The 26,249-nt window shown below is 38.5% G+C and overlaps 4 protein-coding genes across 12 annotated transcripts in view; 2 read left to right on the forward strand and 2 right to left on the reverse strand.

Annotated features, from left to right (window-relative positions):
* The window catches only part of mas (trypsin-like serine protease domain-containing protein masquerade), a 52,255-nt gene that overhangs the window by 11,716 nt on the left and 14,290 nt on the right, over window positions 1-26,249 (reverse strand). Inside the window, exon 1 of one of the 2 annotated variants that reach the window (XR_004234399.2) lies at window positions 2,663-2,807. The exons of the other annotated variant lie outside the window; for it this stretch is intronic. The gene's annotated coding sequence lies outside the window, so the exon portion shown is untranslated. Of the gene's footprint in view, window positions 1-2,662; window positions 2,808-26,249 lie in introns of those variants that run through there. 2 annotated transcript variants of the gene reach the window in all.
* Window positions 3,388-15,563, forward strand: LOC116424185 (uncharacterized). The gene is made up of 3 exons (XM_031970228.2): window positions 3,388-3,563; window positions 6,848-7,199; window positions 10,506-15,563. The coding sequence occupies exons 1-3, from the start codon at window positions 3,388-3,390 to the stop codon at window positions 14,799-14,801; spliced, it is 4,824 nt and encodes a 1,607-aa protein (XP_031826088.1). The 3' UTR covers window positions 14,802-15,563.
* Nelf-E (negative elongation factor E) lies at window positions 16,192-17,763 on the reverse strand. The gene is made up of 3 exons (XM_031970240.2): window positions 17,380-17,763; window positions 16,654-17,147; window positions 16,192-16,575 (listed from the first exon to the last, which is right to left on the reverse strand). The coding sequence occupies exons 1-3, from the start codon at window positions 17,467-17,469 to the stop codon at window positions 16,332-16,334; spliced, it is 828 nt and encodes a 275-aa protein (XP_031826100.1). The 5' UTR covers window positions 17,470-17,763; the 3' UTR covers window positions 16,192-16,331.
* On the forward strand, window positions 18,402-26,217 carry LOC116424188 (putative cytochrome P450 6a14). 8 transcript variants are annotated; one of them, XM_031970232.2, is made up of 7 exons: window positions 18,430-18,519; window positions 20,913-20,968; window positions 21,057-21,406; window positions 21,663-22,188; window positions 22,454-22,684; window positions 23,050-23,301; window positions 23,656-26,207. In XM_031970232.2, exons 3-7 carry the CDS (start codon window positions 21,071-21,073, stop codon window positions 23,820-23,822), a joined length of 1,512 nt encoding a protein of 503 aa, XP_031826092.1. In that variant the 5' UTR covers window positions 18,430-18,519; window positions 20,913-20,968; window positions 21,057-21,070; the 3' UTR covers window positions 23,823-26,207. The 8 variants fall into 8 exon arrangements, with proteins under 8 accessions (XP_031826091.1, XP_031826092.1, XP_031826095.1 ...); XM_031970237.2 differs by having other exon boundaries at window positions 18,479-18,519; window positions 20,913-20,952; window positions 23,656-26,217; XM_031970233.2 differs by lacking the exon at window positions 18,430-18,519 and adding an exon at window positions 20,153-20,171 and having other exon boundaries at window positions 23,656-26,209.

Raw genomic sequence — 26,249 nt, forward strand, 5'->3', positions numbered from 1 at the left:
AGATATTTCGTATGGAACAAATTAATAATTGGACTGTGGACAATGTACAAATTCGTCAAGCTCAAAGCGTGATGAAATGAAAAACTGAAGTTAAAGCATTCGGAAAGAGAAAATTGTTATAAAATTTATGGTCAATGCAGTTTAATATATTTTTTTTCTTAGAATTTAAAGTTACTTTTAGTCATGATCCACAAGAGGTCATTGTTCCATTTAAAGAAGAAAATGAAATTGTGTATCAACGTATAAAGATTATATAAAACAAATATTTGATAATGTTTGGAAATTGCTGCCGTGTTTTAGTTGCTCCGGTGAGACCATTTTGAAGAATAACGCATTTCCGAGATTAGTGACGCATATTGCGTACAATGTTCCAATTTCGTGCTTGTGTCATCGTTCTCTGGAGACCGCGATATAATTTGCTCCGCGAAACCATCCAATCATTTTGTATATAATAATCCTTCTTGGTTTAGTTCGTATTTATCAAACATTTTAGTTTTACGTCATGAAATAATAGATATTGATATTAACAATGAGAAACATTCAATAAGGGATGTCATATTTTATAAAGCAGTTTAAAAACAAATTTGGAATTCTACTTTTTCAAACTATGTGTCATCTACAGTATTTAACAACTTCGTTGCATTTTAGACATATTATTTATTAAAATAACGTGTACAGATTTTCTTGTTTTAACAAATACTATTTGAAGATTTTACAATAAGTTCTACGAAATCTCGAATAAAAAACTATTTTGATCAAATACACTATATTATTTAAAGGAAAATATGTATCACGAAAATTTCATGCAAAGATATATTTCAAATTAAACGAATAATTTAAGACATTTATTCTAATATCATATAACGAACATCTCATTGAAAAAAACAGATCTTTCTAATTTAATTTAGCTTTGCATTAAATTTAACAATATTAGTTATACAGTATTAAATAGTATTAAATATTTTTTCAAATATTCAATATTCAAATGTCACGATTGATCAGGCTTGATTTCTAGCGGTCTTTCTAGTTTTCGATAGTTTCTCTTCAAGATTAGAGAAATGTCCGCAATCTGCTAGCGAAGAACAGACGCGCGCACGGACGTTGGCCGTGATACGTTCGGAAACCCGGTTATTCTCTGCTATATTTCGCCCATCGACGGATGAAAGCGTTTTCGTTACCCGACGCGACGCGTTGCGGCGTGCCCGTTGCATGGTCGAGTGCCAAGCCATGACATAATCGACGAATCCGTCACCGGCGTCGTCGGTCGAATTATTCCGTTCGGTTCCGCTCGATCGCGCCACAACCGAGCAACGATTTCTGCGTTTTACGTAACCGATCCAGCAACTGGACCGGCGAGCCGCAATCTTGGAACACACGGACGAATACGTTGCAGCTGAAGACGCTACCAAAATTCATCGAATTTCGAATTTTCTTATATCAACTTGTTGCTGAAAATTCGATTATTATCTCTTTTAACAAGCATTTTGAGTTTATTAGGAATTTACTTGGTAGTTTTTGGAAATATTCTTGCGGCTGGTTATATTGGAACACTTGTGCCACTAGAAGTTATATTTAGACGTTTGATTAACCTCATTGATAATCGTGTTTATTTTTTTTATTTTTGATTTTATTGTGATACATTGATAAGCGTTTGGATACAAACATATTTGTTGTGGAATTTCGTTCATTTTATATTGCGTACATGTTTGCTCGGTATGCTATTTAAAAGTGTGTTTCTTGTATACTGGAAACTGCAGTAGCTCGTAGAATGAGTTACGAATACATAGGAGGATTCTACATTTCAAAATGGCACGAACATTGGGGACGACCTAATAACACAGTTGAGCGAACTCGCAATTGAAATGAAAGATGGGTGACATGTAGCCAAATTTCCTCGTTGATGAACTCAGGAATTTTAACGCTTCAACTAGTGACAGCTATTTAATCAATTAGTTTCCTAGAGATTTATGGAAAAACTTAAGTATTTTTTTAATAAATTTTTCAATAGCAACCAAAACATTTTCGAAAATATTTCTTATTCTTAATTCTTGAAAATACTGTTCGAATTAGAATTAAATTTGGTACGAGCTCCTATTTTAACAGAAACCTTCATTCACCGAAATATTTCAGATTTAAACCAACGATATTAATTATAAAAGTAAAAAAACATAAAAGCTCATTTTCGGACGAACTGAATATACAACAAGTTCACACGTTTCAATTGAAAATCCATTATCAATATCTCCAAATTACCACATTACCAATACATCAATCAGCTCAAACATTTGCACGAGACCACGAAATTCATTGCTCTACGCTCTCCGATCCACAGATCTCTAAAAACCTTCAACAGAAAACATTTCTCCAACACATACACACTGTCAAAAGAAAATCCTCCCATACTAACCCAAAACCAACGCGTCGCCTAATAATATCCATTTCATCCGTACTCGGAATACCAGCCTCAACCTAACCGTAATCCGCAAAACAAAGATCAAAAGCCCTACACAAAAAAATCATCCACGTGTCTCCCGAACGAAGCACAAAAAGCAACGAAACCAAAAGAAACCAGAAAAAAGAACGCGAAGATCAAACATTCCCGCCGTCTGGTCTAACAAAACCAAAAGGGACCTAAAAGAAAACAGGGAAACAAAAATCAAACCTTCCGTCGGTGTCGTCCGCCGGCTGTGAACGAAGCCCAAGGGAGAGCGGTAAAAAAATCGAATCTTCCCGCCGTCGGCGTTCATCGTCGCGGCCGGTCGTGTCGATTCGCGTCGCGCCGCCCTATCTCGACTCGCATCTCGGTGGCCAGGTGTTGGGGCCGCGGAATCTCCACAGACCCGACTCGGAGCAGGACAGGTGAGACGATATTCTGGCTAGGATGGCTCAATAACAGTCGGCCGACACGAAAACTTTCTATAAATAATCCTGATGTCCGGCCCGGTCGGCCGCCGCTCGCCGCCGAGAGGGTAGAAGAAGAGAGTCCGGGGCCAGAAGTCGGGAGAGCCGCGGCGGGCGGGCAGCTCTCGGAGGCGGAACGGCTCTCTCTCGCTCGCTCGGGTACACCCACGCACGCACACGCACACACACGCACTCTCTCTCTTTCTCTACCTTTCTCCGGGGTCGCGGCGACCCCTGGTTTCATCAAGCCGGATATCTCGTTGGCTCGTCCCTGGACGATAAGCAGCGACGTAAGAGCGAACGACGAATGACACCGGGGGAGGTGACGCCGTTAGAGGATACGTGAGTATAGGGGCCAGCCCGAAGAAGCTCCGTGACCGCGGCCGACCGCGACGTAACCGCGCGACGCAGTCCCGGGTGTCGCGCGTCAGGTAGGCAGAGGAAGAGGAGACTGGAGGTGGACAAGTGGAATCTAGGGGGGTGGGGATGGAGCCGGATCAACGAGGACGCGCCTCGCGAGCCTCGTCGACGTCTAGCCTCGGACGCGAGGTCCGTTGCGGCTGTCAGTACTACCAGAGCGACTCGCTTCTGCCGGAACGACGTGCTCTCCTCGGTAGACCGCCGTCCAGGACGATGCAGCAGCCACCTGCGGTCCGCTGCAGGTTAGTAGCTAACCGTAACCGGATCATCCTTCGAGCTAGATTTTAGGGTAGCAGTCCCTAGTCGCCCCGATACCCTAAAGTGTCTTGTTTCCTGCATCGATTGGAGTGTTCCTAGGGGGATTATCTGGGTTCTGTTTTTGCCGAGTTGCGTTTGGTGACGTTCATTTCGATTTTTCGACGACTTTAATGGCGTCTAACCCCCTCACGATCGGTTAATGGAGCTGACGGTGACGAAGTATAGGTTAACAAGCGAGTCGAACTATGCTCGCCGCGGCTATTTAAGGTTCGCCCGGCTGGCTATACATAGAATCCTCGGTCAGCTCGCCTCGGTTCCGCGTCAAGACCATTCCGACACGATCCCCTCACGTGCGCCGGGTCTGTGGACGTGTCGCCAGCGTGCTCTCGCGCCTCGTGGGTAGCAACGGTGGGGGCTAAGGGGATGATCGACCGCCGCGCTGGGCTTCGGGATGTTAGATAGGTGTTCGGCCGGTTATCAGGGAAATAGGTTTTCATTGTACGCGGGGCATCAGAGGAATTTTCGGAGACTTCGGGTTTGGGCGTTGCGCGATGTATCGAACGCGCGACACCGCTATTTTTATACTGTTAACGCATTCACGGTTGTATTTAAACAACACGCCTGTAGCTGCCGATGCGCGGCGATAGTGAAACACTCGTGTGTACATAAATGTCGGTATCTTTGATTTGTAATGCATATACTGCGGATCTTTATGCAAATTCAAGTTTTTAAGAGACTGATTAGGAAAGTAGAATTTCTAATTAAACTGGAAAATGGTTTTCCTTAATGGACATTATAACAAGCACTATGCTTTGGATGTTCTATATATTTTTTTCAAATTTCCCCTAAATATATGAAAGTCCAACATTTGGTAAATATACTTATTTGAAATTTTTTTCTTATGTTCCGCATTTTTATCGGTATTAATTTGTTTAATTAGAATCATTAAGTTCGCAATTCTTTTTCAGTACACAAGTAGACGATAAACCGTTTGCTACTTTTTGAGTGAATTTATTTAAATAAAAGTTTTACTATAATTAAAACTGTACTTTTGTTTATTACTGAAATTTATTTAAAATTGTGTCCGCCTAGATGGAGACAAAGAGGAATGGTTGAATAGATTGCTATCGGATCATTGTATCGCGATAATGGGAACACCGACTATCGATGATCGGGATAACGCTAAATATCGTGATGACGTTCAATGATTACCGGCTAAGAGGAAGCTGGGCTTCGAGGATTCTTGAAAACAGTCGAGAGTCGCTAATTACAGATTGTTGTCTTGGTTTATTAACGCTAGAGACATGTAGGGGACACCTGGACAAATTGATGTATCTTCTTAGAATTTCGATTCTTATCATTTTTAATAGAGTTTGTTCTTTAACCAAGAATATGATAAACTATTTTTTGATTTAGCTGTTCTATAGATCACAAGTGAAAAGTTTGAAAAATCCAACATAGTGCGAATGAAAGAAGTTTTTTAAATTAAAAATTCTAAAAATTCGAAACATTTGTATCCCCAAAGAATGATAAATATAATGATAATTTCATTTTATAATATAATATTTATTATTATATTATTACATAGTGCAGTATCATATTTTTATTAAATAGAATGAATGCCATAGTAGTTAAAATATTCGCTTTATCGTACTGAAATATTAATTGATTCTTTTAATCGTTGAAACAGTGCTCCACTAGGCCCGGAGAAATGTACGTGAACACAGTCAAACGAGAAACGGAAATAACCTCGACCGTTGCATTTCCTGAACATCGTCCTCCGATCTGCGAATTAACAATGGCTAACGTCCTAACACGCTAACATCGCGGTTGGAGCACCGCTGGAATCCCCCGTCCGACTAATGCCTGCTTTCTCTACTGAAACGTCCGATTCCAGTGATACGATCGCGCGACTGGCCACGGTTCACAGTGTCACGGTCGCGTCTTTCACCGATCCGTCTGAACACGCCAGGAAACAAATTCCAAGACTCACAATAACGAATTTGTTCGAATTGTTCGAAACTTCCGTCCTGTATACCACTTCAGAGTCAGGCATAGAATTTTGTGATTATTTGGATCCTGAACGACAACATTGAGACAACAACAAAGTGTATTAGTTGGTTAGATCGTGTGAAATTTCGGTCAAGCATTTTTAACAAGAGTCAGGCATAGTATTTTGATGCGACCACTTGAATCTTGAGGACAGTATTGTGACAGGAATAAAGTGTAATTGGATAGATTGTGTAAAACTTCGGTTAAGCATTTTCATGAAGGGTCAAGCATAACATTTTGATACGACTGTTTGGATGCTGACAGATAGTATTGTGACAGAAATGAACAGTGTTATTACAGTTAGTCAAATCGTGGAAAGTTTGGGTTAAGTATAGTATTTGATTGATTGCTTGCGTTTCGTGTAACAAGACTGAGGTAGAAATTTATATATTAATTGACCGAGCGAGAAATTGAACAAGCATTGTAAACAGAGATTTTTGATAAGATTTTTTAGGTTGTTAGTAATAGGATTGAATTAGTGATACTGCCAGTATTAGCTTGCCGAATCGCGTAATACTCGGTCAAGTCTTCTATTCAAAGTGACAAATATAGTATTTTAATAGCAATACTTAGATATTAGATAACAAGACTGATTAGTCAATTGTAAAATTATCAAATATAACGCGAAGATCACGCACAAGATCCAGAATATCACGAAAGACTTCTAGAATTCTCATATTCATCAACAAAAATTATTACACTAAATATGTTTGAAGAACGAACGAAAGAACACACCTGACTAACAAAACTGTCCCATAAAACCATTGCTCAACTGTACAGTCAATTATCAACTCACGATCTAGGAACATTACTTATTTTTCCCTCGCAAACGCATTTACTCTTTATCTTCAACACAACAAAATTTTCCCTCAAAGATCACTACAACTAACAAACCTAAGGTTGTGAAAAAGTGTTAAAAAGATAAAACAACAGAAATAGAAACGAAAAATTTCTGAGATTAACAACTAACCAGACCTGCAACAGAGCGTCAAAAACGATGAAACGAAGAATTACTAGAATTTAACAGCTATCCAAGCTTGCGACAAAATATCAAAAAAGATGAAGCAAAGTAAATAGAAACGAAGAATCGCTAAGACTAACAACTAACCAAGCTTGCAAACACAATATCAAAACAAAAAGAATAAAACAATAAAAATAGAATCAAAAACAAAATGCCGGTAAGAGCGAGAAAGAAACGGGTGACTTTTTACAACAGCGAGCACGAGTACGAACCGATCGCGGCGCCGTCGCCGTCGCCGAAGCCGGCGGTGGCGCCGGTGGTCCGGATCTCCGACACGGATGTGGTGCCCGTCGCAGATAGCGACGACAGCATCGACGACCGGGGACGGTTGCCGCCGGAGTTGACACAGGCCGGCGATGTCCGGCTCCCGTTGGACGGCAAGATCGAAGACACTGCGATGGAAGGCCGGGAACTCGTCGAAACCGGCGACACGTCCGAAGAAATGGAAAGTCCGCAGCAGCTGCAGGAAAGGTTGGAAGAGCGATTCCTCAGCACTGCGACACCCGGTGCCGAATCAAGGACGGACGGCGAGGTCAACACTAGTCAGGTGAGGAGAACATGGAGTAAGTCAGATAGAGATGGTCCACCTTTTTTAACACGTTCACTGCCATGAAAAACATCAGTGTTTTACGTATCACTTATTCCTTTGTAGTAAAGATAAAAAGGAACAATTATTAATTATTTGTTACCGCAATTCTTACGTTGCGTTGCTATCCAATTGTCTACGAAAGTATGTTTATGAAAGTATGGATGTTTGACGATGCAAATGAGATCGGTCCATCTCAGTCGGAATTAACTTATTTTTCACAGAAGAATAGATTTAGAAGGAATATATTTGGTCGTTAAATATTTGCTATGTGCCGATACGGTTACGCGTATGCAATTGAAACTATTAAAAAACGGTCAACGAGAAACGTCTTTTATTCCTGTGCACTGGACAATAGCGGATACTCCATTTTGGTGTATTTATAATAGGCGTAGTGACTGTGCTATTCGTTTATAGAAGTGATTCATTTTACGGAATGAAAGATAGAAGAATTTGATGAGATTATTTACATGATAAAATGTATCAATTGTATTAAATTAAGATGTATCGTAGAGTTGATCACTTGATGACTTGTGAACGATTTAACTGTCTATGATACTCAGTTCTGTGGCGACAATGCTAGTTGAGAATTACTGTTGTGTAACTTTGTTATTGAATCAAGGTTTCGGATGTATTGTCGGAATTGGAGGCGTCGGTTTCACATTTTCTACTGTTTACATTTTTGCCTTTCATATTCACCGTACATATTGTATTTTGTACTTTCTATTTATCTTGTACTTATTTTGCATTTTGTATTCATATATTTTATTCATTATATTTTCGCTTATTTCAAATATTCTACATTTCTATATTGTTGGATTTTATATTCTACATGCCTAGATTTCAAGCAGTAATATCTTCACATGTTGCGCTTATAATCACTGAGAAAAGTATTCGAAACTCAAGAACGAAAAGTTTCAGAACATTGAAAAAAGAAAATCTCCGTGGTTATTTTCATGCATCGCGTGTCACTCGTCGTCAGTGTGTCGCATTAAGAAAAGATAAACATGAGAGAATGAGGTCGTAATTTTGTACACATTCGCTTCACGTCTCCTTCAGATATCGTCATTATCCCGTTATCGTTAAATTGATAACACGATTCTATTTTCAGTTCACACAAACCTTCGTACTTCAAAGATGTATTCACTTTAATAACAATTGATAGATATAACCTTCTATTCTTGCCACTCGAATCAAACCATTAGACTCTAAACAGTACACCTATTATTCTTGCAATAAAATTCGATTCATTCATTGTACCACGATAAAAATTAATTTCAACGTTTATTTCTACGCAGTCGCATCTTCATTTCTTCGTGAATGCTTTTGAACTTAAGAAAAACATCAAAAACCGTTATTAGCATTTTTACTAATATTTCAATCGTGCAGACGAACTGGAGATTGCATCGGACTTAATTACCGCACAATGTAAGTGGCGAAAGATTCTTCAGACGCGCCGTCTTTTTTCTCGTCGTCGCGATTCTCACGTGCGTCGAGTTGCGAAGCGTCTGAACGAAGAAAAAAAATTACAACGTTCCAAAGCCACCGCTTCGGACACCCTGTACGAAAACATTGTGCAAAACGAACAGCAGGTCCGAAGCGTTTACCGTTTGTTGCCCACCGCGGCCTATATTTAGTGAAAGACGCGTATAAAAAGCATCGAGAGCTAACGTGTCACTGTCCGGAGGGATTGTGCAATCGCGTCGCAACGTTCCAGAATGCTCTTGGGCTTTTCCCATCAATTACATAACAACCCCTTCGAAAATATCCGATTTGAAGCGAAACGATTGGAACCGTGACGAATGAGCACCGGTGTGTACAGCCGAATTCGTCGCCATTGTTACGTAACCGGTCGAAAACCCCTGTTAGGTTATGTCTCGCCGAAAAGCAAAAAAGAAAAATAATACTGACATAATCGATGGAGAGCAATGTGCGTCTATTTCTGGCCGCGACACATTCGACGGTCGCAACGAAGAAGCTCAGAAACGTCTCTGATCTGTTAAATTTCGCGATATGCTAGCCAGAGTTTGTTCGAAATCTAGATCGAGCTTATAACTATGTTTTTCCAATTGATCGAATTTTTGAAAACTCGGAAATTGCAGGTCATTCTTTTATGGCTTGATTTTTGTTTACTTGTTTGGATTTGATTTTGGGAAAAGAATACCTTTGTATATTTTTTTCTTTTTAATAGGACATATTTTATGGACTGCCATTTTATTATGAAGTACGTAAAAAAATGGGGTAGGAAGACGTAACACTTTGAGAATCACTAATCTAATCGTATGTACATATATATTCGGTGTACTATGTGAATAAGATCAAAATGGGCTTCTATATTTTAAACTTTTTTATACACACATGTATATTTCTTGAAATTTCTCTGTAAACATGTGAATCTGTTAGAATGTTAAATTGTTGCTTTTATTAAAGATTGTAAAAGTTTTACTGTTACTTAAAAAATTCGAAGTATGAATACTCGTATGAATCACTGCGACTCCTCGCTCCTGTTCGTTATAACGAAATAATTCTGACTTACAAATGAAACAGTGTCTTCAGACGTTCATAAATACCGAAGATATTTACTTGATCCCATTCGCGTAGCTTGTCCCGTATATGAGCCGCCAAAGAGTGATGGCTCGTTCACGTGGAGCTCGTAAATATGTCCATTGTGTTACATTTATTTTTGCACTCTGCACGTAAAGAGTCGTTGTCAACCGGGAACTCAACAATGCACAGAAACCTGCGAAGTATTCGGTTATTGTGACGCAACCACTTTTCGGCAATACATAACCGTATTTACCTGTTTTAGAAGAGTCACATTAACGCCTCGTCTATTGATAGTATTTCATAAATGAATAATTGAAGTCTGTGAATTTCTCAATATTTTCACAATACCACGAACGGTCATAACCATTCTTTCTCGTCGACCTCATTTCAATAAGCAACAGAAATTTTTTGGAAACATAAAAAAACACTTTCGTTTCACACGACCTGAAACGAAGAACAAAATCATCCAAACTAATCAGACAATTAACGTACAAAGCTCGCAACAAATCAATCTCAATCAACTTCGTCTCGAGCGAAACCCATCGATGTGCAACCTAATCGACAACGCAAAATGCTGTCACGTGACCCATCAATTTCGTCGCGCAACAGATCATCCGATACCGGAACATAACCCGCGTTCCTCTAACGTATAATTAACCAGGGAATCAGGTATGACAGCGATGCTCGATGAACCGAACGATGCCAATTTTATTATTTCAGGTAGACTCGCTGGCATTGGAAGAGCTGCCGCTGCGTCGAGGAGCACGCGGGCTGCCCCAGCGTCTGAAGACGCAGGCCGGCAAACTGCGCACCCGCCTCAGGAGCATTCAGCGTCCGTCGTTTGCATTCGCGGACCGACCGAAGCCCGAGAAACCAAAGTCGGGCAGCAGCGCACGATCGGACAGGTCCCGATCGGAAAAACGACCCAGCCGAATGGAGAGGATCAGATCGTCCTTCTCGGACAGGCCGAGATTCAGCCTGCCGAATCGTCCTAGATTCTCCCTGCCGGATCGCTCTAAATTCCACCTGCCCGAGCGGCAGAAGTTCAACCTGCCTGATCGACTGAAGTTCAACTTGAAGAAACCGAATATACGTTTGCCGAATGCATTGGCTCGCTCGAAGAAGTCTTCGTCCGGGGAGCAACCGTCCACGGACTCGACGGTCGGCTCGCGCAGGAACATCTTCGACTTCTCAACGTACCCGCGGATCTTCGACCGGAAATCGAAGACCGAGTACGCGACCTCAACACCAAAAGATTCGCGCGCCCAGTCCGCAGAAAACGCGACGTACCCCAGAACGCGGAAAGCCAGAAACAGTTGGGCACAAAGATTTGAGGAAACCGCGCCGTATATCGATGATGACAGGCCAGAGACAGAGACGGCAGCCGAAAGGTCGAAGCCTTGGAGACATCCTTCCATGGAGGAGCCCAGGCTGTCGATTGTGATGACGGACGAAGTGCTAGCCTCGATGCCATGGGAAGAGAAACGCCGACTAGAACAGCTGCGATACACGGACTACGAGGAGTCCACCGAGAGATCAGATCGGCAGGATCACCCACGTCGGTCGGAGACACCTAGAACTGAAGAAGAATCTTACGAGCGGGAGCGAATGGAGCTGGGGCCGAGAATGTATAGCGACGAGGGTGCGAAAGAAGTTGAAGAAGAAGCCGAGGAGGATTGGGTGCCGGAGGATCAAGCGGCCCAGGAGTTCAGGCCCATTCCTCGGTCTAGATCGTTGGAAGAGGTGCTACGCACCAGACAAGATAAGCAATACGAGGGATTCGCGATGGTGGATCCAAGACGGTATGGCGTGCACAAAACGCCTTCAGAGGAAGAGGAATACGAGGATGAGATGGAAGAAGAGGACGAAGAGCATGAGCCGTCTTCGGCTCAATCGGACCGGGAACAGCAACATTCAAGCGGCAGTTCCTGCGACCGTCGTCGCAGAGGCGTGATAGAGGAAATCGACTTCGATGAGTTCTTTGTGCGAGACAATGGAATGCACCGAGATGAAAGAAACCTGAACAAGTATCTAACTCATGAGATCAGGGACGTTCTGGCGGCGAGTGAGGGCAATGCCTTAGCGGACGAGGATATAGTACCGATTCCGCCACAACGCGTTAGGAAACAAGCATTGCAGAAACGAAAGGAAGTCTGGTCAGAGTCGTACGACGCGATTCCGCCGGTCAGACCGCAAAGGGACCCGAACAGGACCAGGCGCAGCGAGTCTGCGGACGAGCACTATCGCGAGCGAACCAGAAGCGACTCGAGGCATCGGATAGTCTACCAGGCGGAGGGTATGCAGGTGGTGAGTCCGGCGGAGCCGCTGGATGATATCGTGGTGGTGAAGCCGATGCGCAGAAAATCGAGGTCCTCGCAACGCAGTCAATCACAGGATGGATCGTTGCAACCAATGCGGCCACCATCGCCTGTTCTTCCGCCACCAGTGGTTCCTACTCGCCGGAAACGTTCGCGGAAGGGTGCGCCTGATGTTGATGAACACAGAAACGGCGAAGCGTTACCAATGTGTAACGGCCATGGGGACTGGACTGGAAGTAACGTAGCACCTAATAGACCGTTGCCTCCCGCAACATCGGAGCAACTATTAGCTGAACAGGAAGCGTACATTGTGGAGCACATTCTAACAACCAGCGCAGACAATATTCGAAGACGTCTACGGGAAGAGGAGGAAGATGAAGGTTACATGCCGCCGGCCCCAGTTCCACCGAAAAGAAGATCAAGGTCCAGAGGAACATCCATCGCCCAAGATGAAGACAGAACTTCACACGGCGCTGAGTCACTCCCTGAAGCCGGATACGTGGAGGAAGACATACCAGCGGACGATATGGACTTTGGACGAGACTTGTCGGGTTACGCGATCATCGAGAAGCGGGAGAAACCGCCGAGGCCACCGCCACCGAGACGGAAAAAGGACAAGTTTGCTACCACGCCGAGACCAGTGGCACCCAAACGGCCTCAACGTGCTTATAGCACTTTGGGTCCGGGTAGGGCCAAGGACACTGAAATATTATCAGAATCTATAATCGGTGAATTGGAGCCGGCCGAGTCGGCACCCTACATTGAGATCGACTTAGACGAGCACAAGGATTTACGCAGCACGGAGGTGCTCAGCAAGATGCAAGGGCGACCTCTGCCTGCGCCACCTAGACCTCCACGAAGCAGGAAAGAGAGATCATTAGACAGATCTGCGATAATTCAAGACTTCTCCGCGGAAACGACGACAGCGACGCAGACGGACCCGTTACCTGACGACATGATCATCGAGGAGGAGGTGACACAAGCGAAATTGGTAGTCGCGCCGTCTAGCTCCGGCTCCCAGATCATGGTGTCTACTGAAAAAATACCAACCACGCCACCGGTTCCGCCGTTACCCTCGATATCACAGCGCGCGCGCAAAGATGACAGACAAGAGCCTGGTTACGACACCGTATCGCTAAAGGCTCGATCGCCACAGAGAGACTTGGAGACCATGGAAGACAGACACCTATCCGCGCCTGATCTGGAGAACCGCGAGATGGTAACTCACGACGAGGAGTCACTGATACGATCCATTCGTTCCGCTTTCTTGTCCGATGAGCCGGTCAGGATTAGCAACCTCGAAGTGGGTGACTTGAGGGTAGACCGACTGAGCGTGTCGCAGATAGATGCGGGCAAGATCATCGCATCCGAAGTGGATGCGCTGGTGATCACAGCGTCCGAACTGAAGAGCGTAGGCGCCGGCCTCGGTGATAGCCTATCGCCGTCGATCGTCAAGGAACTGATCGCGATCAGGAGCCACCTGGAAACCGTGGCGGCAGCTAATCGAGTTCAATCGGAGACGAAGCCAGCAGACATTCCCACCAGCCGGGACTCGCAGAGTCGCGGCGACAGCGGCGAGCGTCGTCGGGGCAGCACCGGTGATGCCGGCGGACCGGTGTCCAGCGAAGACGAAAAGGTTGTTACCAGAGAGGTAGTCGAACCGAGGGACAATAAGTCATCTATCACACATACACTAACGGTCGCGCAAGTAGAGATCAGGGAGATGCCGGTCACATATCATCACACGTTGCCTGTCTCTCACGCGGGACCGAGCGACAGCGACACCCATTGTCCCACACAATCACCCCAAGACGTAGCGAGCATCGACGATAAGCGGTTACGAATTTCTGATTCAGAAACCCCCCTTTCTTTGAGCCCGGGCACAGCTAAGGAACCCACAACGGAATACCGCGCGTCACCCCTATCGTCCGCAGGCACCCCAGCTGAGGAGACAGCCGAGCCTTCGCCGCCGTCGGAGCGGAGCCAAGACGATCGCTTGGACACCGACCGACTCGACGACGCGTCCGATTCGGTGCCAACCGCGGAATTCTCGAGGCTGGCACCCAAGGATAACGACAGCTCCCCCGAGCCTGAACCGCGGCGAAAGTCGCGCGGGGCCAGATCTAGGTCACCGTCCCCTATTAGCGTCTCGCGGACACGGCAAACGGCGTCCCCCGTGCGGTCAATGCCGCCCGCGATCTCCGTCACGCCGGACACACCAGACACCGTGCCCAGCCACGGTAACGCCAACGAAACGCAACCCCAACGCGCCGTCATTTCCTATTCCTCGTACAGAGAGCCACCTGAGAGGGACAGCCAGAGAGACCTGTCACAATATCCTTCCTCAACCTCGTTCCCTCTAGGTGGTACTCATTTAATCGCGTTTCCGGCGTCCGAGGTCCCGGCTCATTTCCTTTCCCTAGCGAACCAACATGTCAACCCCGATCCCAGTATCGTTGACGTCACCAGACAGCTGATGAGAGTGCTTCGGCTGACTGCACTGAAGGCGGCTAGGCAACTCATCGAATACACGTCCTCCATGGCAGGCGTGGACGAAGCTAGGGAGAAAATCCGCGAAGTCGAGCGCACCCTGTGCGCCGTGCTGCTCCTGATCGCAGGTCTGCTAATATTCTACTTAGGCAGCACGCGGACCGTTGTTCACCACCATCACTGGGATTATTTCAGCCCGCCCAAATAACGCTTGACGGGAACACCGAAGGGACTGTGGGAACGGCATGAGGCAATCCATGCACGGTGCTCGGCAACTGATGGAGGAGAATTTAGATGAAATCTGATAGAGAACGAAGTAATTTTTTTCTTTTTTAGGAAGAATTAATCCCGAACAAAGAGAAGTTTGTAAAACGTGATTTTTTAGAAAAGGAGTTTTCAGGGAAAAAGAAATTTGTAGGTGTGTGGTTATCAGCAAAAGGTAGTCAACGATTTTTGAAGGTACTTACAGAGGAAAGGTTTGTCTCGTTGTGCTGGAGAATAAAATAGAAGGAACGAGAAATCATGGGTTCTGTAAAGTATAACTGAGATGTTTAGTTTGAGACTACACAGGTAGCATTATAGACTGTCATCCCTTAGATTTCCTCTTATCTGCTGCCAAACACTCTGTATAAAATCGTACAGATCTGTATTATAAGGCGACTATAGTTAATCGTGACAAAACTGTAAAATAGACAGTTGTTCGTATGAAAAACTAGTACGCGGATTTTATTTTTATTATTTCTTAATCTTCGACGTTCTTCTCGATACAGACTTGTACAATATGTTTAATCATTTTTTCCCTTGTAATACAGATTTGACGGGGTTTCACATGTCGAGGAACGTCCCGCGAAATTGTACACCGAAAATGTTCCTTTGTTGAAATGAATCGATGACGAATAAGATCCATACCGGGATTAATACCGCTGTACATGTTTGCTGACGTTAACAGTATACTGGGCATGAACAGCTCCATGTTCTATATTTATTCAAATTCCTTATTCTTATAAAACGATTTTATATATTTACGATTCAACATTTAGGGAAAAGTGTAATAAAACTAAAACCACGGCTAAAGTCAAGAACGTAAACACTTGAAATTTTTAAAGATCCTTGACGAAAGTAAGTTTGATAATCATATTTGTTGTTTACTTAACGGAAATAATCGATTGCTGGACATCGCATCTACAGGGAAGTATAAATCATGCAAATAATTAATAATAAACGTAACAAAAATGAATTTTATGATCTGGAAATTCTTAATGCCACATTTGATGATGTATGACTGGTACCAGCGAGAATATGATAACTGCGAATAATTTGTTACGAGAATACTTGTATTTAATGATTAAGAGTCAAATATGTATAAAAACAGTATATATTAATTACAAGTATCGATTACCGAAATCAAAGCTGCTTCGATTATCTCTTTTATTTTCTTTTCTTTTTTGTATTAATACGTATCTTCTGATACAACACTTGTTTTTAGCATTATAATAAAACGGTCAATAATTGTCAGAAAATTAAACAATACAACACATTCTGCATCACTTGACCACTCGAATAGACATGGGTGTATACTATTAATCATAAAAATTAAAAAACATAAACAGAAAATCATATTTTTTTGAAATCTTATAAATATTACAGATTACAATTCACTTTGAAAGAAATTTTCAATATTGCAATTGCACAACAGTATCTTTCGAAAAGAGAGTACAAGAATAAAAAAATATTATATTCACATAAAAAGATCTTCCTCATACACTTTTAAGTCTCTCCTATCTTTGTGCGCACTCTTTTGCGAGTAATTGGCTGCGATAGGTGACCACATTGAGCTGGATGTAACATCATTCATAGGTTCTATTATAGGTTGTCTTCGTGCTAAAGATACTTTTAACTGAATAGAGGATACCATACTACCATCCATTTCACTAATTGCCCTCTCTGCTGCTTCTGATTTTTCAAATGTAACAAATCCTCTACTACAAAGTAAATTTACATATTATTACAACTCTGTACTACCTTATCAAATACTTAACCTATAAACTACTTATACATACTTTTTCTCTGCTTCCATTGAAATATTGATTATATTTCCAAATGTTTGAAAATGTTTCTTCAAAAAATCCTCTGATATTTTATAGCCGCAAACAAATATTGTGTTCCCAGCGCGTGGTTTTGTTTCTTGTTTCAATGGTGATTGTGCATCACCACTTGTACGATCCTCTGTATCCTGTGCACTCACAAAACTATCATACAAATCTTTAACTCTTGGTCGTACAGCTTCTGTTTCCTCTTCTTCCATTTGAGTTGCTGAGAATGGTTGATAGGAACTAACTGTCTTTTCTGTACTATTTAATTTTCTGACTAAACCACGTGGTCTTTTAAATGATTGCTCTGGTCTTTTAGGAGTCTTTGGAGCTGTGATTACTCCAGACTTTATTAACTTTTTAGCAACTTCCCTGGCATCTCTTGCTTCCGTTGGTCGTTTTGGGGCTTGTGGTACACGTTCAATTTCTTGTTTTGGTGCTTTCAAATCTTGCAATGCTTTTTTCTTTAGAAATAAAAAAAATAGAAACTAATGAAAATCATTGTCAAAGTGATTAATACAAAAAGGTAACCTATAACTTTGACAATTCATGGAACACTACACCAGAACAATTATTTTAAAGGACAAATGAAAAGATCGCTTTTTCTTTAATTATCATTCACATAAATAGAAACAATTAGTTTCTTCTTTTTAATACTATTATATGTTTACAATATAAACATAACCTATTCTGTACCTTTCTTTTAAGTTTATTGTACTTTGCTTGTAACATTAACTCCTCCTCCGTTAAATTTGACGGAAAGTGTAAGTATACCATATTTTGCATGTAATGTAATCAAATATAAACTTCTTTCTCCCTACACAATTTTTCTGCGGAAACATTCGATGTTTCTGTTTACGTATTCGTTTACGTAAAACCTAGTCCCCTTGGACACTTGTTTTTATGTACACCATAGACTTACGATCTGCACAGACATTGCACACATTGTAATTTTCTGCCTAATGTTCTGAAGTACCGACACTGTTAAAAATCATAAACTTAAGTCACAAATTTAAGATACGTATCTACATATCTTAAGCTGTGTGTTCAGTCTATCCTGTTTCTCGTCGGTTAAATCTATACCTAACTATAACGGCAAGGTAGAGAGTGACATTGCAAGAATAAAACGATTTTGCACCAAATTTTGTATCTTAACTTTAAAATCTCCTAAAATCCTTCTCGTAAACATTATTTCTATTTAAAAGGGATCTGTATGCAAAATTTCAGCTCAATTGTCAAGTTTTCGAAACTGCAGCCATATTTTTTTATTTATTATATATTTTGTAACATTTTTTCGGTATTATATTTCACAAAATAATACCAATCCTCCGGTAATTAATTTTTAAAACAACCTAAAGAACATCCAGACAAATTGTTTAAATATGTTTAAATGTTCTAAATTTTACAAAAATACATATATAATTTATCTTGAAGAATCTGTAAAGTAACTTTCCCGTCGTAACATTAGCATAGCTCTTGTAATTGCACAAACAATTGTTAAAATTGAAAGTTCATTTTTTTAATTAAAAAGCAATGAATTTTGCATTTGTATGGAACGCATAAAAATTGACAAAAATCTTCTATTAGCTATTTAAATATGTGTAAGACAGCGCAGCAAGAATAATTCACGATTTTTAAAAAATATAGAATAATATAGAAAATTATGACAATGCACAGACGTAACACGTTAACGGACACTACACACACAATCGCCGATAATGACACATGTACCAGAAAAACAGATAATACGGCATGCGAAGGAAATTTCTTATTAGTTGTTACGTACATGTCGTGCGAGACGTACATACTACTGGTGCTTGAAATTTACAAATTTTAGTAAGTTATAATATCGTTTATAATGTGACACTGAACATTTCATTTTGGAATATAAACATTTCATTCTAAACATGAAAAATTTACAAAGTTACCAAACTACCAAAATCAAGTATATTATTAAAATCCTTCGACAGGATGTGTAACAAAACTTAACTATCTTTAATAATCACTATACAACGTGTGAAGAATTATTACGTTCAAATATTTTATATAGTTTTGACCAATGTTTATTCTTCTGAAATAATTCAATCTTCACAGTCAACAAGATACTTTTTGCTCGTTCCTAGAAAATGCTCTTCGCATTGTATATAAACAATTTAACATTTGCAGTTTTTAAAATGACACACTGCTACACTTATCTGTTATGCGTGTATTGATCGTATTACTTTAATCAATTAAATTCCTAATCATTATTTGTTTACTATATTCCCAAGAATTTGCTAGCATATCAACACTGCATGATGTAGTAAATATTTGTACAGTCCAAATAAAACTAAACGCGAAATGAAGGTATTCAATGATTTGTTTATATTTCCATCGGTAGATTATGAATGTAAAGTATACATAACATATATACATATACGTAATATCTATCAGACATTATTGTCACATATTTCAAATAACATATAACCAAAGCATCTGAAAATAATTTTAAGATTTCCTACAATATTGAAATTATGAATAATGAAACTAAGATAATCATTTAATAGGCATGTTTAACTTAAACATTTTGACCTTCTTTGTAAGTCTGTATTTTTAGAAAATTTAATATGTACCTTCCTTTTAAAAAAACGATATACTTTCATTGTTACCACGTAAATATAATATGTTTCAATATTACAATTCTGTAATTCACCTTGTAAGTACTGTTTAGTATCTTCTGTCTAATCGTTAGATACCAGAGTTTATGTAACCACGTAGAATGCAGAAGCTTGTAATGAATCCGAGATATCTGTTTTTTTTCGCGGTTTCAATAACCCTATTTACATATATTTGTACATCAATTCACGCGTTGATATTATATCGTTTTCCTGTAACGATATACCGATCTCTTATTAAACATTTCACGATTACACTTGCATGATTCATTGATACTCCATTTATTCCTCTTCAATCAAATTCTGAATTATCAGTTTTTCTCTGTTATATATGATTGATATCGTGTATTATAGATAATTACAGATACATAAAAGTCAGCAACAGATAACGCCGATGACTTGTATAATCGGTACAAATAAAACTATAAACACAAAGTGTGAAAATAAATTGCGTTTTTCAAAGTTCGTTACTTTTGAACGGAAGTCATCAACCATATACTTTAATGTTTCTCGTATGCACTACGAATTTTATGCATTTATAAATGAACATTGTTTAAGCAGATTGTTGGTCTCCTTTATTTACGATCTTATAGAGCTTTAAGGGACAAAGATTAATTTCTCTTTAATTTTCGCATCTATAAATCAAACTGTAATATACAGAATTCAAACAAACATCCACAGTGTATTTCTTAAAAATAGAATGGTGATTACTAAACTGCGACTATTTTTATTCTTGCCGTGTGGAGTGTCTGGAGAAACCGAGTTCTCGATCGAACGTAGGTACTCACGCGCCGCTCAACTCGTTTCAGGCCATTCTAATCGCCGTCTGAATTCGTACGTATTCGTTAATATCGGCCATTGACTTATTATCAAACAAACATATTTTTCACTTGTTTTCGCGGAACTCATCACCCGTATTTCACGAGATAACTGGTCGATTTTTAGATACTGTCATTACTCACGTGCCTATATTAATCTACGATGAACAGTTCAGATGATAAACAAAATGCGACGCAATTCTGCTTATTCAGCGTTTATCTTTTTGTTTTTAGTTGAGATTTTCACTTATCACGTTTATCTTTTTGTTTTTAGTTGAGATTTTTTCAAATATGTTTCGGAAAAATATAAAAAAGGCCAATTTATAACGAATAATACTTACTACATAGCAATACGTCATCAATGATGTAATGTTGTTTAAACGGTTATAATTTTTGCACGTTTGCAAATTACGCGGAATCATTTTCGGTATACATTCTTAACAATATCTGTGTTGAAAAAGTATGAAAAGAATTTTTAGTCTTACTCTACTGTAAGCATATTTCGGAATTAAATTTTTATTACTATAAATTGTATAGGATATAAAGGATTATAAATTTCTTCTTCATTTTAACAATTATTTAGGAAACAAATTATTAATTACTTGATTTTAACTTCCATCTTGTAGTTATTCGAAGCTTTCGGGAGTGAGTCGTGCCGAATAGAAAAGTTTTCTCAATATTTTAATCTAATTGTAATTGGTTTCGTCAAAGGGTCAAAAAACAGACTGATATCATTTAATTTTATTTACTGTTACAGTGGTGTTCAGTATCAGCATGTTTTTCGGCTCTCTGATGAGGTCAGCTGCAATATTGGTATAACATTGGGCTAATGATTTTGAACTTGAATAACTACATGTATTCAGATGATAAGTTGAATCTATTAACTCTTCTCTTGTTTCAGATAGTTGACCCACCATGGTGGGCTACCTCCAAATATTGGCCGCCATTGTGGCAGGACTGATCGCAATTTATTACTATTTTCATTCGAAAAATAATTTCTGGAAAAAATACGGTATACCCGGACCACAACCACAGCTTTTTTTCGGCAATTTCAAATCATCTATAACTAGACAGAAGTCTACATCTGACGCTATTCAGGAACTGTATGAAAAAAACAAACACCAGCCAATTATCGGTGCATACATAGGCACTCAACCACTTGTGATAGTTCACGATCTTGATTTGGTCAAGGACGTTCTTATTAGTGATTTCTCCCATTTTGCGAGTCGAGGAATACCCATGTACCCTAAGGTATTGATGAAAATATGAATTAGTAAATTAGTAAATTAGTAAATTAGTAAATTAGTAAATTAGTAAGTTCGTAAGTTCGTAAGATCGTAAGTTCGTCAATTCGTCAATTCGTCAATTCGTAATTATCACATTCAAGTCATACATGTGTATGGTTAAAAATTTATAAATATTATTTATTATATAAATTTATATATATAAATAAATTTATTATATAATAAAATTTATTTTTACTAACTGCGTCGAAACAAATTCACAGGTAGAAGATCTCTCGGAACATCTCTTTAATCTAGAACCCGAAACATGGCGACCACTAAGAGCGAAACTCTCGCCGGTGTTCACGTCTGGCAAGCTCAAAGAGATGTTCCCTCTTTTGTTGCAATGCGGTGAACATTTGGAACAATATTTAAAGAAAATAGTGAAAAAAGATGAAACCATGGAGTGCCGTGAGATAGCGGCGAAATACACCACCGATGTAATCGGCAGCTGTGCCTTTGGAATCGACATGAACGCCCTTTCGGAGGGGGACAGCGAATTCCGCCGCATGGGTAGAAAGATTTTCGCCCCGTCAACGCAACAGATGGTGCGAGATATTTCCAGGCAATTTTTACCGACCTTCTACCAAATATTTGGTCACTTGATGCAACCAAAGGATGTCACTGATTTCTTCACGCGGGTTGTCATGGACACAATGAAATACAGGGATGAGAATAACATAGTTAGACCAGATTTCATCAATATGCTATTGGAACTGAAGAAGAACCCATCTAATTTGGAGAATATTGGTCAGTTGGTTGTCTATTATTCAATTTACACGTAAATCATTCGTGAGAACTAAAATCTCATTTGACTAAATTATATAATAGTTGAATGAATTATAAAATGAATTATAGAATAGTTGAATGCAATTTGCTCGTAATTTCAATAATATTTTTATTTTATATATTTATTTTATTTTTGTAGTTACTCGACAAAGTTTTATTAAAAAAATCAAAATCGAAGCATCATCAATATTGTTATTTGACAAAGTATTATTTGTTCGCGTTCCAGAGTTAACGGACTCATTGTTGACGGCACAGGCTTTTGTCTTTTTCTTGGCTGGTTTTGAAACTTCCTCATCAACGATGGGACATGCGCTTTACGAGCTAGCGTTGAACCCTGATATACAGGATAAACTGCGAGCAGAAATTCGACAAAAGTTAGAGGAAAATAAAAAAAATGGAGAAGGACTGACGTACGACCAAGTGAAAAATATGAAGTACTTGGATGCAATATTCCGCGGTGAGTGTCAATGAAAATGTGAGTAACTCAGAATAATGGCGGGTCTAACTACTATTTTTAAGTTCTGGAGAAAAAAATGGTTGTGAAATATTTTTCGATTAATTAAATACTAATATTACAATATGATTAGTTACTGTTGACAACTATCAATTAATAATAATTATTATTAATTAGTTTTAGTTAATAACCATTATTAATGTTAATCATTGTAATAATAATATTCAATTAATCTAAGAACATGTCACAGATGCTATTTTTCTAAAACTGAGAAGTAGGGGATAAGCTACTGTTATTCTGAGTTACTCATACAATTAGGAATTTCAAGATCGTTCTAATTTCTAACAAATCATCTCCTTTTGTTACAGAAACATTAAGAAAATACCCGATACTGCCAATATTGATGCGAAAAGTGGACACAGATTACACTTTCAAAGGCACAAAATATACAATTCCTAAAAATGTACCAGTATGGGTACCAGTGATAGGAATCCATCGCGACCCTGATATTTATCCAAAACCTGACGTGTTTGATCCTGAACGGTTTACCGATAACGCGATGTCAACCAGACATCCTATGAGTTTCTTAGCTTTTGGAGATGGACCTAGAAATTGCATTGGTACGTAAGAATGATCATTTGATATTAACATTAAAAAATTCTAAATTTCAGGCAATAATTTATTATTTTTTTTACATATGATAATTATTGCTAATATAAATTATTATCGATAATTTAATTAATATAAATTATCAGTGATTCAACAACATTTACTGCTACTGTATTTATATATGGCCCCTTTTTTATATCAGGGCTTTTTAATGAAAAAATGGCGTATTATAAAGATTTATGGAATATTAGTATCAGGAAAAAATTTTTCAGTTAAAATTGATAAATTACTTTATAAATAACATAAACTATACAAATTATTCAAACTATAAATGTAATGTAACCATTATTGCGACATATTTTCAGGAGCCCGTTTCGCGTATTACCAAAGCAAAGTTGGACTTATTTCGATTCTTCGCCATTACAAAGTCAGCGTATGTAAGAAAACGACAGTTCCCTACAAGTCTGACAGCAAAGCGTTCCTATTGACACTTAAGGGAGGAGTGATGTTGAAAATGTCGTATATCGAATAACTTTTTTTTGTTTTATTTTATTTTAATGGAATACGAATTAATCTTTTATTCGAGTATATGATGATCCTACGAGAAAAAGATCAATCTTAATTTGTGTGGAACAGAAAATGCTGTTTACATAAATATTAAAGAAAACGATGGTAGTGAGGATTAATCCTTCGTGTTTACAGGATATAAATAATTCAACTATACTTATGTTTTGATTCAATATCTTGCGTAAATGGTATGGTTTTGATACGATAATTTAAACAATTTTGAAAAAAATGAATTTTAAACTTTCGATGTGTAAAGAGGTTGATATTAATCCAGTCTCACTAAGGATATCCACCATTAATTCTGACCGTTTTAACTATATCAAGCGATGCACGACAACTGTGTAGTTCCATGATCTTTTTGGGATTGTGATGGGAGTCATCGAATTATTTTTATTAAACAATTGAGATACTTTATAGGTGATATTTATATGTCTAGTATGTATTTACTTTTACACACGATTTAAAATGTTTGTGATCATATTTCTTACATTAGTTAGTATAAAAAAACATTTGTCCTTTCAATAAAACTTTTATACATGAACAACATAATCTATTCTAATATAAACTCTGCATCGTGTTATTCATAGAAACAACACAAAATCTTCAGATTAAATTATAACAATTTTTTTACAGTTACATATGTTTTATAGATTTAAAAGACTTAAGGGCTAACTTTGTATTCACAAATAATGTTTCTCATATTTTCAAATCGATAAAACATTCTTAAAATTATAAGTTGGAGAAGACATTATGAATGACGCAATAATGTACAAAGCAGCATGGTGTTGTCCTCAAAACAATGAATCAACACAACTAGTAACTGTTGAACAATATAAATATGAAATGAAGGGCCAATTTCATAAAAATTATTAAACATAATATTTATATATTTAACAAACTCGTATAACACGTAACTTGTATTAAACAAGTAGTTACATTATATGTTACATATGTCTATGCAAAAATCAGTTGATAAACGAATAAACGAATTAGTGGAATAAATTGTCAAATAAATGAATAATCTCGTCTTCATCTGGTTAATAGGTTAAAAACAAAATAGTGTAATGTAAGTTAACATTATATGAACAAATGTGATATGTATATACCACGTATGAATATTTGTGTATTATTTTACAAATACAGAATTTTTCATATTCTACGATTTATTACCATTAAAAAAAATTAAAGAAATATTTAATAATTTAATTTTGAAATATGTATATAGTAATAAATGCTGTACATTGACCGTCATCGTTTGATGTTTAAATAAACATCGCGTTCTATGAAATTGGCTCTTGCCTTTGTCGCGAAGTTTAATGTAAATAAATAACATGCATATAGGTATTTTCCCTACTATGAATTATCAATAAATGGACGTTCTAATAAACGCCATATGTTGTGCAAAAAATATCTTTGTCACCTAGTATTGACGCACTTGATGGCACGATTACTCGAAGAAAAATTATAAATTAATCTTAAGGAAGGATTCTCATGTAACAAGTTTAAAAAATCAATCTTTTTCTTTTTACATGAATGAGGTTAATGTAATTACATTAACAACATAAAATTACTTTAAAAATAATGAATATTAATTTTGTTTATGATTTCAGTACATTATCTAGGTTTTGAGAATTTCTTGTTTTATTTTTCACTTTACCATGACGGTAGTTTCCAACAAAATTTTGTTTTATAACTTAAGATAGTATATAGTTTGAAACATCTTTATAATTTTACTTTCAAATAACGAAAATACTTCATAATTTGGAAATTTAACATCCCAAAACAGTGTGTTTTTACTCTTGTTACACAAAGATTCTCCTTTCATACATCTCACTGATATTTCCTAAGCAATTTTGCATGACCGTTTAAAATACAATAAACTTTTGTTCATCCTATGCTACGAACGTTACGTTTGTCCAAATAAAAATCTTCTTTTAAGGTACATTTTCAACTGAATCATTCTTTTGCCACGGTATTTACAAGTTACACTTCCTTTGTAATATACAATATATTTTTGATGTTTCGAAGGCATTTAAACCAAATTTCACCAAGAGTTTCAATAATATTAACGTGTCTATTTAATGATAAATGTTTTTAAATTATAAACACTCAACTGTCTTAATAACTCTCGAATGATAAGATTATGTCTCCCAATTAAAATAATGTCCGAGAAACATTGGACGAACGAAAGTTTACCCCGTCACTATGTACGATCACGTTAAACATAACAAAATTTCGTTAACTCTGTTAAAGCTAAGACATTTACGTTTAAACATGTTACAAATATCGTAACATTTTCTGAACTCGAATTTCCCCGAAAAGTAAAACACGCGTTTATCGTACGTGAAAAAGAAATTCTTTTCGCAATCTTTGCTAAATACGTAACGAAACG

This window comes from Nomia melanderi, chromosome 7, assembly GCF_051020985.1.
Source record: "Nomia melanderi isolate GNS246 chromosome 7, iyNomMela1, whole genome shotgun sequence".
Taxonomy (NCBI): domain Eukaryota; kingdom Metazoa; phylum Arthropoda; class Insecta; order Hymenoptera; family Halictidae; genus Nomia; species Nomia melanderi.